This window comes from Astyanax mexicanus, chromosome 16 (assembly GCF_023375975.1).
Source record: "Astyanax mexicanus isolate ESR-SI-001 chromosome 16, AstMex3_surface, whole genome shotgun sequence".
NCBI lineage: Eukaryota > Metazoa > Chordata > Actinopteri > Characiformes > Acestrorhamphidae > Astyanax > Astyanax mexicanus.
In genome coordinates, this window is record NC_064423.1 from 34526803 (window position 1) to 34543576 (window position 16774).

General features: G+C 38.7%; 1 protein-coding gene and 3 non-coding genes across 8 annotated transcripts in view; 3 read left to right on the plus strand and 1 right to left on the minus strand.

Annotated features, from left to right (window-relative positions):
- dennd5a (DENN/MADD domain containing 5A) overlaps window positions 1-16774 on the minus strand; it is a 94146-nt gene that overhangs the window by 46888 nt on the left and 30484 nt on the right. For 3 of the 5 annotated variants that reach the window (XM_049465298.1, XM_049465294.1, XM_049465296.1), the window contains exons 2-4: window positions 8272-8343; window positions 6507-6616; window positions 4187-4895 (exon numbers count right to left, since the gene is read on the minus strand). In XM_049465298.1, coding sequence (XP_049321255.1) covers window positions 4187-4895; window positions 6507-6616; window positions 8272-8343 — 891 coding nt within the window. The remainder of the gene's footprint in view (window positions 1-4186; window positions 4896-6506; window positions 6617-8271; window positions 8344-16774) is intronic. The other 2 variants (XM_049465295.1, XM_049465297.1) reach the window with 1 other exon arrangement.
- On the plus strand, window positions 15965-16021 carry LOC125782327 (U7 small nuclear RNA). The gene has a single exon (XR_007424945.1). It is a non-coding gene; the product is annotated as a U7 small nuclear RNA (small nuclear RNA).
- LOC125782329 (U7 small nuclear RNA) lies at window positions 16394-16449 on the plus strand. The gene has a single exon (XR_007424946.1). It is a non-coding gene; the product is annotated as a U7 small nuclear RNA (small nuclear RNA).
- LOC125782325 (U7 small nuclear RNA) lies at window positions 16609-16665 on the plus strand. Its single transcript, XR_007424943.1, has one exon. It is a non-coding gene; the product is annotated as a U7 small nuclear RNA (small nuclear RNA).

Here is a 16774-nt window from a genome sequence, read left to right on the forward strand (position 1 = left end):
TAAAGCTCCTTCATTGAAGACTCTAGGCTCACAAGCTTGCTTTTAGCAATCTGGCTATAAAAAAACAATGCTTCATTAGTACACAACAATCAGATACACAATATTGGGATATCTGCTCATTCTTTCCTTCTGAAATCAAGAATATTAAAAAGAGTTCATCCTGCTTTTGTTGGAGTAACTGTCTCTCTGATTACTACTGGATTTTGGAGAATGGTAGAATGGTGGTAGTGAGATCATGATACTGAAATGTTATCACCCCACCCCATCCCCAATTCATTGTGTGCGAATACCAAGTGGTCCAGCAGTTTAAAGAGTTGCCACTATGATCTGGGAGACCACTAGTTCGAATCCCGGTCATGCCACTTGCCATCAGCTGCCGGAGCCCTGAGAGAGCGCAATTGGCCTTGGCATCACTCCTAGGATGATATCAATCAGCACAACCTTAAATTCAGTGGCTTATTTTTAGGTTTTTCTGCATTGTAGAGTTATTAAACAAAACAAACCAAAATATGTATGATATTTTAGATTATTTATGGTAACACCTCTTGCTTAGCTGGCAGCTTTGAGAGCATCAGTTGTAAAGTTGTGAAGAGGTAAAGTTGGTGAGATACAGTGAAAAGCTCTATTTGAGTAATGTTCTAATCCAGATTATGTCAAGAACTATTCAAATAAGTATAGAAAAATTACTTCCAAGAATTTCAAGAATTTTTTTTAAGGTATCCTCAAGTGCAGTCACAAAGATCATCAAAAACTTTATGATGAAACTGGCCCTCATCAGGACTGCCCCAGGAAAGGAAGAGCAAGAGTTCACTCTGTTGCTCAAGATAAGTTCAAAACAGATTCCAGCCTCAGAAACCACAAGTTAACAGCTCCCCAGATAAGAGCACCTAAATGCTTCACAGAGTATTTTGGTTTGTTTAATCATATCCGATTATATCATAAGGTTACATCAAAGGATTCTGAGTCTTTTGCTGCTCATAACTAGAGATTTCACATGGGGTGCAATCAAACAAATGTGTTACGCATTAAAGAGATTCATTAAAAGATGAATTTAATGAAGAGATCTAGTGAAGAGATTGTGCAAATTAATTTTGATAAATTATCTGCATAACATATGAATCCTCTGCAGAAGGAGCTGCACATAATTTATAATGTTCCAAGTGGCTGCATGCTGACTGAGAGCTAAGAGTTTAACAAGACTGAAGAGAACAAGGCAAACACTCATACAGTTATATGAAAAAGTTTGGGCACCCCTACTAATCGTAATCATTTTTCATCATGCATCTTTCGCATCACTCTCCCATACAGCTTCTCCTTGTGCAAAGTGCGCTGTATTGTTGACCGATGCACAGTGACACCATCTGCAGCAAGATGATGCTGCAGCTCTTTGGAGGTGGTCTGTGGATTGTCCTTGACTGTTCTCACCATTCTTCTTCTCTGCATTTCTGATATTTTTCTTGGCCTGCCACTTCTGGGCTTAACAAGAACTGTCCCTGTGCTCTTCCATTTCCTTACTATGTTCCTCACAGTGGAAACCGACAGGTTAAATCTCTGAGACAACTTTTTGTATCCTTCCCCTGAACAACTATGTTGAACAATCTTTGTTTTTAGATCATTTGAGAGTTGTTTTGATGAGCCCATGATGCCACTCTTCAGAGGAGATTCAAATAGGAGAACAACTTGCAAATGGCCACCTTAAATACCTTTTCTCATGATTGGATACACCTGGCTATGAAGTTCAAAGCTCAATGAGGTTAACAAACCAATTTTGTGCTTCAGTAAGTCAGTAAAAAGTAGTTAGGAGTATTCAAATCAATAAAATGATAAGGGTGCACCGGTCAAATTTTGGTTTAATGCATATTGCACATTTTCTGTTAGTACAATAAACCTCATTTAAATCCTGAAATATTACTGTGTCCCTCAGTTATTAGATATATCAAACTGAAATGGCTGTTGCAAACACCCAAATATTTAGAACTAAAAATGATTAAGATTAATAGGGGTGCCCAAAATTTTTCATATGACTATAAATCCAGAGAGAGAGAAATAGAGAGAGAGAGTACACTGCTAAATCAGTCTGTTTACCCTGTTAGAACCCATCAGCCCCCACAGGCTGAGCTGGAACCTGAACCATTAGCAGAAACTAGCATTTGCACAGCAGCAGCAGCTCGCTTCACGCAACAAGTCGATACGTTATATAATCCCTCAGGAGAGGAAGGAATTCAGCTGCTTGTTAAAAGCCGGTTAAACTAGAAACTCCAGTAATTTCCCACTTCATTTTCAAATTTCCATAAATCTACATACGGACCAATAGTAGCCACTGCAGCTGAGTGTGAGAAGATCACACTACAGAAGTGTGTAGAAACCAGAGCACTAGGAGTGTATGATGAGAATAGATCCTGACTGAAAACTGCGACATCACTCTGCAGGTGCTACAGGTCCACAAGCATGGTTTATAACGTGCTCTGAGGTTACGGAGGCTGACATCACTGTGGCTTATGTAATGATTTGTATCTTCTTCACTGAATCACTAAGTGAGCTGCAGCCTCTTCTCTCGTAATTCAGCTTTAACCTGGATTTACCTGCTATAAATACACTCGGCTGTCTGCTGTCTACAAGCAGTGAGCTATAGCTGTAGAGGCGTACAGAGTTGTGGGCTAATGCTAATATCATTTTATAATTAGTGCTAATGTTAACATCATCAGTGATTGTAGGTGTTCGGTGCTAAAGTTTTGCTAAGGTGTTGCTAGAGTATAGCTATTGGTTGCTAAGGTGTTGCTATGCTATAGGTATTGGATGCTAAGGTGCTGCTAGGTGGTTGCTAAGGTGTTGCAATGGTATAGAATTCAGTTTCATAAGTGTTGTAATAGCTATTGGATTCTAAGGTGTTGACCAAGCTGCTAGTTGTTTAGGTTTTGTTAGGTGGTTGATAAGGTGTTGCTAGGTGTTGACTAAGATGTTGCTAGGTGGTTGCTAAGCTGTTCCTATAGTACTAGTTTTAGCTGATAAGACAAGGATTACTATAGTACAGGGGTTGTTTGCTAAGGTGTTGCTGAACTGTTGCTACAGTATAGTTGTTGGCTTGTTAGAAGTTGGTAAGTGGTTACTAAGGTATTGTTGTGGTACAGGTTTTATATGATATGTTGCTGCTAGGTGGTTGCTAAGGTGTTGCTATTGTACAGGTTTCAGCTGATAAGATATTGCTATGGTTTTACTATGGTACAGGTGTTATTTCCTAAGGCGTTGCTACAATATAGTTGTTGGCTTGTTAAGATGCTGATAAGAGGTTACTAAAGTATTGCTGTGGTACAGGTTTTATATTAAATGATTCTGCTAGGTGGTTGCTAAGGTGTTGCTATGGTTCAGGTTTTAGCTGATAAGATATTGCTATAGTTTTACTATGGTACAGTTGTTGTTTCCTAAGGTGTTGCTACAGTACAGTTGTTGGCTTATTAAGATGTTGGTAAGTGGTTACTAAGGTATTGCTATGGTATAGGTTTTAGCTGATGAGATGCTGCTAGATGGTTGCTGAGATGTTGATACATCTGAGATATTGCTATGGTTTTACTATGGTACAGGTGTTTCTACAGTATAGTTGTTGGCTTGTTAGAAGTTGGTAAGTGGTTACTAAGGTATTGCTGTGGGACAGGTGTTATATGATATGATGCTGCTAGGTGGTTGCTAGGGTGCTGCTATGGTACAGGTTTTATCTGATAAAATATTGCTATGGCTTTACTATGGTACAGGTGTTGTTTGGTAAAGTGTTGCTACCGTACAGTTGTTGGCTTGTTAAGATTTTGGTAAGTGGTTACTAAGGTATTACTTTGACACAGGTTTTAAATTATATGATGCTGCTAGGTGGTTGCTGAGATGCTGCTAGGTGGTTGCTGAGATGTTGCTACAGTGTATACAATGTATTGGATGTTAATATGTCACCTGGTGGTTTCTGGGAGTGTTGTTGTACTTTAGCTGTTCGCGTGGCTGCTAGGGTGTTTCTATGTTGGTTTCTTTGGTTTTGCTGTGTGGTTGGGTGCAAAGGTGTTGCTAATATTATGTTTCATGCTAACATTTCTGTCTAAACTTTGCCTAACGGTGAAATGCATATACGTTTGGCTAATATAGATTTGATTAGAAGCTTTCGGCTAAAATGTGTGGTTCAAAAACAGCGGCATATCACTGGACTCACGTTGGGAGTAGAGCAGGATCTGGATCTCCAGCAGGGCACAGGTGAAGAGCTGCAACACGTTCTCCACGCCCAGCAGCTCGAACATCTCCCGCATGTGGAAGTCGAAGAGCGGCAGTTCGGAGGTGCTGGGCCTCTGACACACCACGGGTCCGTACACACCGGAGAACTTCAGCGAGCGGCCGGAGGGCGGCAGCGGCACCTCGTACAGGAAGTTGTAGACGTAGCTCTCCAGCGGCAGTGGTGGCGGCTGCGGCGAGGTGACGGCACGGTGCAGCTGCTCCAGGACCTTCCTGCAGGCCTGGGCGAAGGCCATGGGTGTGATCAGGCAGATGCACTTGGACACGTAGAGCGTGTCGCGGCTGATGTCGTAGGAGTTAAAGCGCTGCAGACGGGAGATGGAGGGAGCGGCGTGGAGCTGGGCGCTGTGCAGGGGGCCGGCGTGCAGCTGGGCGCCATGCAAAGGGGCGCCGTGCGAAGTCCGCGGCTCCTCGGTTCCCGGCGTGTGCAGGATGTCGTACTGCTCAGCGTTGTGCATGTGGTACAGTGTCTGCATGGCGCTGCAGATCTGTTTGCTGGTCACCTCCTCGAAAAAGGTGAGGGCGAAGCCGTAGGTGCGGGAGCCGTCCTCTCGCGTGATGATGAAGGAGTGGAACTGGGGCTCGCGTGAGTCCGCCTGAGTGCGGAAGGACAGGCCCTTGGGCATGCAGAGCTGCAGGACGAGGAGGAGGAGGAGAGTAAATGTACGATCGGATCATAAATTACTAGAGCAACTTACAGGGGTTGGACAATGAAACTGAAACACCTGGTTTTAGACTACAATAATTTATTGCGGTGACAGACAGTTCTGGTGGAAACAGGAGAGTTGAGAAGCACATTAAATTCTGCCGTGATTTGTTCAGCCGTGGTTTTATGTTTTTTGAATACAATCCACAGTTAATCCTGTTGGATGTGGTTCGTCCTTCTTGGTGGTATGCTGACATTACCCTGGATACTGTGGCTCTTGATACATCACAAAGACTTGCTGTCTTGGTCATAGATGCGCCAGCAAGACGTGCACCAACAATTTGTCCTCTTTTAAACTCTGGTATGTCACACATAATGTTGTGTGCATTGCAATATTTTGAGCAGAACTGCTAAAGCTCTTACCCTGCTAATTGAACCTTCACACTATGCTCTTACTGGTGCAATGTGCAATTAATGAAGATTGGCCACCAGGCTGCTCCAATTTAGCCATGAAACCTCCCACACTAAAATGGCAGGTGTTTCAGTTTCATTGTCCAACACCTGTAGCTTTTAGGAGTTCATACACATGTGCTTAATTGCTTAATTTTTTTAACATCTTTATTTAATCAATTTAATAATATACAGCAAAATGTATCAATACAACATACATAATGTATCTAAAAAAAACTCCATTAAAATGTTTAAATTGACCATAAGTGTCCTTTATTCATTTTATAGTCCAAAGTTCGTCTTCATTTAAGTTCTTTCACAATATGTTTAAAAACACATTAACTTGATACAAAAAGTGGATATGTGGTCATTTTACATCATGTCTTCCATAATTTATATTTTGTGATGCATATCACCAACCAAATTGTATTTCATTCTATTTGAGATAAAGAATTCTAATAAAAAATGTTCTAGCGTTTCATCTCCACTACAAATAGGCATGGGACATTTCTTCGCAAAACAACTCCATTTAACCACTGCTTAAACTGGTAATCTTTTCACACTGATTAACCAAGCGATATCTCTCATCTTTTCTAATAAATGTTTATTTTAAAAATATTTTTACCTGTCATTTTTTTTGTTAATTTACTTCTAAATCTCTATACTTAACAATATTATCATAGTCATAATCACATATTAACTTAATATATATTCTTGTTCGAAACTAAAATCCTATTTCTTTATGAAATCAGAATATAATATCTTAAAATATGGGAGTTGTGATCGAGCTCTACCAATTTTTTTCCTTCCAATTTGTCACGTTGCCAATCCAAGCTGTCCATCAGTGCCATCAATGCCTCCTAAAAATCTTACATGCTGTAATTCTTGTTTTAGTACTAATGTCTATAGCACCTAAACCACCAAGATGCCTACTTTTATAGAGGAGGTTTCTTTTAGTTACCTCCCTCGTGGTATTCCATATAGAATTACAATTTATTTTATTTAATTTTTGTGATCGTAGGTGGAAAAATACATTTAATAATATTTTAGGAATAGGAATAAAGTCTTAATTACATTAATTCTATCTTATATTATCTCATATAATAATTTGTATGTTTTACAATATTTTCTTTTTCTACTTGCTTACCATGCCCACCGCATCCTGGTCAAACGGGTTCCACTCCACATTCTCAGGATAGTGCGCTAGAACTTTGGATTTAAAGGTTCTCCGCAGTGGACTCTGCTCAAAATTCTCACCTGTAATGAAGAAGATAAACAGACAATAGAGAAAAAAACAAGATCAGGAAAGAGGGGAAGCAGATGCACATGAAAAACACATGACAGCTTGTTATAAAGTCTTGTGATTAAGTGTGAAAAACAGTATTGCACCATAGGAAGCTGTCACTTCACTGTGCTCTTGGCAAGTCCAGAATAACAACAAATCGAATTAAATCAACTTTCAACAGTGATTAATAGAAAATAAAAGATAACAGATAACTAAATCTGAATATTAATCTTAGCAGGCTCATTTTAATCTTATATAGAGAATTAGAAGCCTTTTGGCTCCACTGAGAGAGAGCTTATTCACTTATTAATCCTGCATGCTTGCCAAGAACTTCGAAAAGGGACAGCAGAACAGGCAAAGCAATCCCGCGTATTGATTGGACAAAGAAAAACATCGACAGAAATCAAACCATATCAAAAGTAGAGTGAAGCAGAAGTGACGTGACGCAGCGAGTAGACGTGGCTGACAAACCCATTCCGAGTGATAGAGTACAGAACAGAACAAACAGTTCACACAGTGACCAAGCAGACATCCAGACCTGTGGCATCGGCCCAAAGTCAGTACGACAGGAGGAGGCAGTGAGAGTCAGACAGATCAGTCTGTCCAACAGTAGCTGCACAAGAGGTTGGGGGGGGTGTAGGAGGGCAGAGCAGAGGTGGAAAATGACAGGAAACAATAGGAATATACAGTACAGGCCAAAAGTTTGGACACACCTTCTCATTTAATGCGTTTTCTTTATTTTTATGACTATTCACATTGCAGATTCTCACTGAAGGCATCAAAACTATGAATGAACACACGTGGAGTTTTATGTACTTAACAAAAAATGAGCTGAACCTCCACAGTCACCGGACCTGAACACAATCCAGATGGTTTGGGGTGAGCTGGAGCACAGAGTGAAGAAGGCAAAGGGCCAACAAGTGCTAATAAACACCTCTGGGAACTCCTTCCTTCAAGACTGTTGGAAAACCATTTCAGGTGGCCACCACAAGCTCATTAAGAGAATGCCAATTGAGAGTGTGCAAAGCAGTAATCAGAGCAAAGGGTGGCTATTGAGAAGAAACTAGAGTATAAATATGTATTTTTTTATTATTTCACCTTTTTTTGTTAAGTACATAAAACTCCACATGTGTTCATTCATAGTTTTGATGCTTCAGTGAGAATCTACAATGTAAATAGTCATGAAAATAAAGAAAACGCATTGATTTTGGCCTGTACTGTAGGTTCGAGACAAAAATGAGGAACAAAAACAGAGGACACAGGATATAGAGAGGGAAGTAAGACAGGAATGATGGATAAAGACAAGGGGCAGATAACAAGACAAGAGACAGGGACAAGGGAAAAAACAGTGACAAAGAACAGGGGACAAGGACAAGGCCAATGGATAGGGACAAAAGACAAAGACAGGGGCAAGGGACAGGATCATGGAGAAAAGTGACCGTTACAGAATTCCCTTCACCCGCAACGCAGCCGAGCGAAGAAACGCAGTGCTGTGAAAGAAGTGCATCTGAGGTCAAAGTTTAACGGTTAGAGGGCACAAGCATAGGCAGAGTCGTTTGTGAAAAGGAACGGGAGCACCGTCCGAGGTGAAGGAGGGGTCAAATCAGGAGAGGGGGTGGGGGGTTACCTTCACGTGCACTCGCCAAATTTCCTCCGGCACCATCTCTGAATTTAGTAGCCTGTATATACTGGCATAAAGCTACACAACAGATACAAAACAGTACAATTAATCACAGGCTAAATGGAGGACACAAGGGCTACAATCATAAAGCAGGTTAAAGTGGCCCAAATCTGATGTGTTATGCTGTCTGCACAGCCTATTACATCACTATCCCATCACTGAAACCCTCACTCACTGCTGTTGTCCATTTTCCTGTCTCTTGAAAGCCTTTTTTCCCTTTTTCTTGACGTAAAATTTGCCTAAATAACAATCTGACTGTTGAGATATGCATCAGATCTGTTTTGGATTTCAGTACCACATATCTGAGTGAAGCAAATCAGAATTAAGTTTTGTGTCATACACACTGCTACACATACAGCTCTGGAAAAAATAAGAGACCACTTAAAAATGATGAGTTTCTTTGATTTTACCAAATTAAAACCTCTGGAATAAAATCAAGAGGAAGATGTATGATCACAAGCCTTTAAACCAAACTGAACTGCTTGAATTTTTGCACCAGGAGTGGCATAAAGTTATCCAAAAGCAGTGTGTAAGACTGGTGGAGGAGAGCATGATGCCAAGTTGCATGAAAACTGTGATTAAAAACCAGGGTTATTCCACCAAATATTAATTTCTGAACCCTTAAAACTTTATGAATATGAACTTGTTTTCTTTGCATTATCTGAGGTCTGAAAGCTCTGAATATTTTTTGTTATGTCAGCCATTTCTCATTTTCTGCAAATAAATGCTCTAAATGACATTAATTTCATGTGGAATTTGGGAGAAATGTTTTCTGTAGTTAAGATAAAACATTAATGTTCATTTTACTCAAATATATACCTATAAATAGCAAAATCAGAGAAACTGATTCAGAAACTGAAGAAGTGTTCTCTTAAGTTTTTTCAGAGCTGTATTTGTTACACATGATGAAAAACATCAGATCTGGTTTGGGCCACTTTTACCTGCTGTGTGAACGTAGCCAAATATACACAAAACTACACACAAACTGTTGTAATGCTGCAAAGATGGTTGTTGGGCTCCTGAAAAAAAACATATATTACACATTTTGACCACAAAAGATTGAATAAAAGTGAACCACATGTTCATAATGCACAATACATATTACAATATTGCAGCTTAATAAAAAAGAATGGACAAAATTAATTAAAAAAACTGTACTGCAACATATAAAGCGTCTTTATTACAGAATGTACAATTTCCTTGTTTTTTTGGGTCCATAAAGTCCCTTAAGTTTAGAGTTTAGAGCCCCTATGTTTCAATAAAAATATCCATATTTGACGCCACAAATATGGAAATTATACAATTTATCACAATATATTTATTCATTTATTCATTTTTTTTCTGCTCAAGACTCATTACACTCTCTGTAATGAACTGTACCATTTGGGTCAATGTTGAAGTCTTTAAGTGCTGATGATATTGTAATAAGAAGATATAATAATAAGAATAATATTTTAAAATCACAGAAAATCATCTAATAAAGACTGAATAATGTACAATTTTTTTAGGCTCTTTCTGGCTACTCCACATTAAGAGGCCTTCCCCAATAAAACACAAAATCCCCAATGCTCCTCTTTTCATGCTGTATCCCGCAAACTGACTGTTAAAAGCTCTTCTTGTTAAAAAACAGGACTTTATCTGTAAACAGACACCATATTGAATGTTACAAAAACAAACCCTCAGTCATATTTTAACCAGTGAGCGGTCTTCTCATTTACATCGTCCCTGATTCACCTCAGCAATCGCAAAAGCTTTTGCTGACAGTAAACAGCAGAGCTGCCCTAATGACCACCAACAACAAACACGAGCATGACATCACCCAGTGCAGCGTGATGAATAATTAACGTGTTGATTTTGTCTCATTGACTATCTAAGGATTATTTCAGGATGGCTGGATCTGTTCCCTCTTAAACCCCGTCTGTCTGAGTCCCTCAGGAGGTTCTAGCACACCTGTTCCCCGGCGGGGGGATGTCTTCTCTTCTAGCCTGCAGGGATTCTGCTGAATCATCCTGTGTCATTCTGAGTTAACCTCGCAGGGAGATGCTTTTCTGTCACCTCCTGTAGGGTGAAACAACAGGGATGCACCAAAGAAGTTCTACACTTCTTTGCGTAAACAATGCCAGAAAAGTGCCAGAAACTATTTTATTGTTGCTAGGCCATAGAGGATCTCATTCTGGCTCTCTTGAAAATCTCTTAATAGATGGTTGTTTAGAGAACAACTGGTGTAAATTAGATATTTGGAGGTTATATGCCAATAAACACCTATGAACAAATCCACATATATAGTACAGGAACTTATAATATGTCTTATAATGTCTCATGACTTTTGCCACAGCCTGCAAAAGCTAAAAACCATGCACTGTGCTGTGGGATATACAACTCTTGAAAAAAGTAAAGAGACCACTTTAAAATGATGAGTTAGATTTTTTCTTTGATTTTACCAAATTGAAAAGCTCTGGTATATAATCAAGAGGAATATGGATGATCACAGGCCATCAAACCAAACTGAACTGCTTGATTTTGCAGATTTTTTGAGTGGTATAAAGTTATCCAAAAGCAGTGTGTAAGACTGGTGGAGGAGAACATGCCAATTTGCATGAAAACTGTGATTTAAAAACAGGGTTATTCCACCAAATATTGATTTTATGAATAGAAACTTGTTAGCTTTGCATTATTTGAGGTCTGAAAGCTCTGCATCTTTTTTGTCATTTCAGCCATTTCTCATTTTCTTAAAAAAATATATGTTTATTTGGAAATTGGGAGAAATGTTCTCTGTAGTTTATAGAATAAAACAACAATGTTCATTTTACTCAAACATTTACCTATAAATAGCAAAATCAGAGAAACTGATGTAGAAAAACTGAACTGAAGAAAAGAACTAAAGTGGTCTCTTATTTTTTTCCAGAGCTGTACATGTAGAGCTGTGGGATGTACGGCATAAGAGGTGTGAATGTGTTGGAATTACTGGATTGGAAGTAAGCTGTGTGTAATTCACAGTTTCCCATCCAGGTCTTTCAGACTGTTCAGAGTTCAGAATGTAGGTCAGGAATGTGTGGAATTGAACAGGCCAACAGAGACTTTGTGACAAGTCTAAACATAGTCAAAGTCAATGGTCCTGCCTGGACAATGTGAAACTACAGGGTAAACTATGCAGCACTCTGTGTGACTAAGGCTGAAAGAACGTAAGATTGAAAAAGACTGTTGACTTCATGCCTTTGTGCTGATTAGGCACTGCAGTCACCTGATCTGACATGTTGTTTTACTTATATTCTGTATATTGTGAATGATGTTACAGTGATTTGAAAGTTGGCACAGACAATACGCCAGTTCGATCAGTACACGCCCAGTTTTGCTACATCAATTATTATTGTTATTCCCCCTGTGCTTTAGAATTTATGAAATTTACACCAGGGTTCATACAGTTGTTAACCTTATCCATGCCTTTAAAGCAAATTTTCATGACCATACAATTGTTAAAACATCAGTGCAGCCATGGACGAAAAAAAAACAACAACTAAAACTATAATCAAATTACTGAAAAAACTCTGAGCTGATGTATTTGTTAGCTTAAAATAGTTTTTTTCTGTCCATAGATTTAAAAAATACAAAGATTAGTATATTTATTTTTTCAAAACTTATCCAGGCCTGGAAATTGCTATTTTGAAATTCCATGACTTTTCCTGGTTTTCACGACCGCACGAACCCTGTTACACATACAGACAGACAGCCGGTGTTTTGGTTAACAAATATATGATAAGACTAAAGGACTAGCTTAGCTAACATTACTATCCTAGCCCTGTACAGCTCATATATTTCATGTGAAAAACAGAAGTTTGAGTACACTGCTTTTTCTTAAGCTCTGCCAAGACTGTTCACAAAGGTTGCCAACTTTCTGCAGAGTGGATCACTACAGACCTCCAAACTTTATGTGGCCTTTAGATTAGCTCAAGAACAGTCGAGCATAAAGAGCTTTATGGAATGGATATCCATGGCCAACAAATACAGAGCCTTATTGCCTCCTTGTAGCAGATGATTTGCAACTGTTCTTGAGTCCTATCATAATTCAGGTGAGGAACATTTTTGTGCTTCAATCACATTATGTGATTAAACTTCATTTTTACTGTATTTTACGGACTATAAGGCGCACCATATTATAAGGCGCACTATCAATGAATGTATATTTTCTGGTGTATTTTCATACATAAGGTGCTCTCAATTTTAAGGCATATTTTAAGCGACAATAGTAAGGAAAAAGGGTGTTGTCATGTTTCTCTTCTAATTTAGCAAATCTTGCCTAAGTAAAAAAAAATATATATATTTCAAAGTCAAACGAATGCTGAATGATAATCTACACAGATTTCATTCATGAAAACAGTTTATTTGGGTGAGTAAAGTGCTCATGTTTACTTACAGTAAGCTCCCAGTATTTCCAATATTTTTGGCAGCGCTTAGTGCTAGTAAATGACGTCCGACAGCACTACACTGAGGACCACTGAGTATTTCAGTAACCCAGTGCGCTATCAGCTTGTGGTTTGTCCCACATAGCTTGTTTTAACATGGTAAAGATGCAGGCTACAGTATGATATACTCAATTCTGAACAGCGAAAGAGCAAGTACTGCAGTTAGTGGCTAATGCTAATGCTGCTCCAGCCTTGGTGCTGGAGAAACTTCACTGAAACTCCTGTATAACGCTATGCTTCAGTGGAGTGGCTTTACTGCTCCTTACAACCTGAATGGTAAAAGTTATACATAATTTTGCGCACCAGATTATAAGGCACAATGACGATTTTTGTGTTAAAACACTGTAGTAGAAAAGGGTGGTGGTTTATGAAGTCCTTAAAAAGCCATAAAAATGGATTGCATTGTTAAAAAAGACAATAGTATTATTCTCTAATGTTCCATACAAAAGTTTTGTCTCATTTCTTTCAGCATCACTGTTCCTCTAAAGGCTTGTGCCTACACATAATATGAATTAAAGTCTAACAATTATTCCCCAGCCTGAATAGATTTTATAGCTTGGAATGGCCGGATGTGACACATTTCATACATTTCTAAACGACCGGGAGAGGGGACGTGGGACGCTCCAAAAAAGAGCGGGAACAATAGCTGTCTGTCTGTCTGACTGACTGTCAACACGTACAGTATCTTCATAATAACTCAACAATTATTATACAATAGGAGAGCGCTGTCGTCTGCGTCTCGCTGTATAGCGGAGGGCAGTTTTCCTCTCCGCTCTAATTACCCCCGCATTCAGAGCGCAGGGTCTGACAGGAGAGGGCGGGGTCTGGAGCTCAGAGATCAATTAACACCCAGCTCTGACGAGTGTTTGTATTCTGCTGAAAAGGTCTCGTCACACTTCATCTGCTTCACTAATTCTGTGCCAATACCACACACCAGATTAGTCCCAGTCCAGCGTCCCACAAGGCCCAGACTGTCCTCTAATTCTTCCCCGGATCACGCGGGGGATGAGTCAGTCTGTGGCCGGAGAAAAAAAAAAATCCTTTTTGTAATTTTCTCAGTAGCAATCAGCTACTGGATATCATGACTTGCAAATGACTGAATGAGGCCGGAGGCATAAACACAGGGACGGCAAACAAAAAGCCTTTACAAGATGGATTTAAAAAGCCTACAGAGAAGAGAGAGAATCTACACCACAGCCCTACTCAGCTCACAATTAATTACAAATGAGATTCAGTGTCTAAAACACATAATAATATGAAAAAAAAAATCATTTAAATAGTTCAGTAAATGTACAGTCTGAAGCAGCTACTCCTGGAGATACTAGTCATTAAGTAACTAGCAATGCTAACCCAACCAACCACTGATTGTTGAAACTTCACACTAGACCTCGAGCAGTTTGGACTGGGTGTCTCTCCACTCTTCCTCTAGACTCTGCTCCCTTGATTTACAAATGAAATGTAAAATTTACTGATGATCAGTGATGGTTTGATATATATTGGAGAGACATGTCTGTCATCTGCTGGTGTTGATCCACTGTGTTTTATTATCAAGTCTAAAGTCGGTGCAGTTTTGTTTTCCCAGAAAATCTTACAGCACTTCATGCTTCCCTCTGCTACTGACAACTTTTATGGAGATGCGGATTTCATTTTCCAGCAGGACTTGGCACACTGCCCACACTGCCAAAAGTACCAGTAGGTTTTATATAATATTCAAATTTTCATTAGTTTCATTCTAGTTTTCATTGGCTGTAAGCCATAATCTTTAACAATAAAAATAAATAAATGCTTCAAGTAGACTCAACTATATAATATGAGATTCACATTTTGTACTGAATTACTGAAATAAAATAACCTTTTAATGATATATTCTAATAAACTGATAATATTCAAGTCAATGATATTCTAATTTTCAATGATATTTCAAGGATATTCTAGATTGAATCATGATTAATCACAGAATATTGTTGAGATTAATAATGAGAGTAAAATAAATATTTTTAACAATTGGCACCATCAATATATATAGAATTAATTTGATTAAGCGAATTACTGTAAAAAAAATAACCAAGAGTCTTCGGAAAAAGAAAAAAATTGATTACTTAAAAGTATTCACAGAATTTAGTTGTGATAAATCCATTTTTTTCATTGATTGACACTAAAATTTTTACTATATCTGGTCGGTGTGTCCATATCCATTATACGACAGCACGTGACGACTCCTAGTTTACACACAGACTGACAGACTGATATTACAGTGATGCAGTCAGTGATGTCTGAGCACATATGGAATGTGGGAGAGAGGGAGTGTCACATTCTCTCGTTCCACACTTCCCACTTCCCCCTAACGAGTGCCAGGAAGTGCCTCCGTCTCCATGTGTTACTGTTCCTACACTCCGCCAACTGATTAGAGTCTCCTGACAGTTTACACACATTACCAGAGGAACTGTACAGAGCTACACTCTATACTGCTAATGCTCTTCATCTGCATATGACACGCCCTCTGATTCATTAACTAATCATAGAGTTAAATAAGACCACCATCGACAGTCCCCACAACAATAAGATCCTGCTTATAACGAGGAAATTAGAATCAGTCTTTTTTTAAGTCTTCAAACTCTGACCTTGTTTTTCTTATTTTTTGTTGCCAGATGTTGGCATAATACATTTTTCAAGCATCTTGTTTTAGTGGCTTTGACGTATTTTTATATCAGATTAAAAACATTTGTTTTTTCAGTGCACATTGACCCTCGTTTTTTAAAGTGTGATGTAATGAAATCCAGATTCCGTTTAGCTGTTTCACTTTTCTTTTTGATTTAGACTCTAAAGCACTCTATCAATGTTAGTTTTCAGTTCAGATGAACTAAATCACTTCTCAATCCTGAGTTTCAACATTGCAACATCACTTCTCCCCACTTCTCTCTTTCACTTTCAGCTAATGAAAGTGAAATCCTCTAGCGGGGCCTTAAGTATAGGGACACCATGCAAACTACCATTTAAATGAGTTCTTATTAACAGATAATACATAGTTTCTCCACAATAAAATAATTACCTTTAAAACTGTGCCATGCCTAATCTGCATAAAACACACCCACAGATTATTTCAGAACTATATAAGAGGTTACTGTCAATGTAGAAATCGTGTAGAACAATCCAAACTACAGTGAGAACCTACCGCCAGCAGGAAATTTTGCTCTTTTAGTATTTGTCCAGCAAGTCTTCAAACATTGAAGTCCCACACAACTGGTTTAAAAACGTAACTTAAAAGGACATAACTTTGCTTTTATATTTATGTCTATTTAAATTTTATTCATATTTTAAAAAAACAAGCAACGTTTTGTCTATCGTTTAATAGACTTTAACCCAACGTGCAACAGGTCGTTCACACACACAATTGATAATTGATCTGCGCAGGTTTTCTGATATGATAACAGCTTTCTCGCTTATTGAGAGATATAGAGGAATTTTCAAAGTTTACTTTGCATATGACATGCCCACCCGACCATTTACAAGCTATGCCTATAGTCCAATTGGCATGGTGCATCAAGCTCACCATCATCGTAACAACTCTGAACAACAATCCCTGTAAAGTGAGATTAACTCACAGGTAGGAAACTTTACTCTTTTAGTATTTGTCCAGAAGGTCTTCAAACATTGAAGTTCCCACACGACTGGTTTACACATGTGATAGATTGCTGTTCTACAGAGTCATCATGTTTAATTTGCATAAGCCATGCCCACAGTCCAAGTCACATGGTACTTCAAGCTCACCATCATCGTAACAACTCTACACAACAATCCCTCTACAATGAAACTCGATCACGTTAGGAAATATTGTTCTTTTAGTATTTGTCTAGCAGATCTTCATATATTGAAGGCCCACTGGTTTATAAAATACAACACATAATATACGTTTCTAATTGTTCTTTTATTAATATAGACTGCGGTTCTACAGGGTTGCATGCTTAATTTGCGTATGTCATGACAGCAGT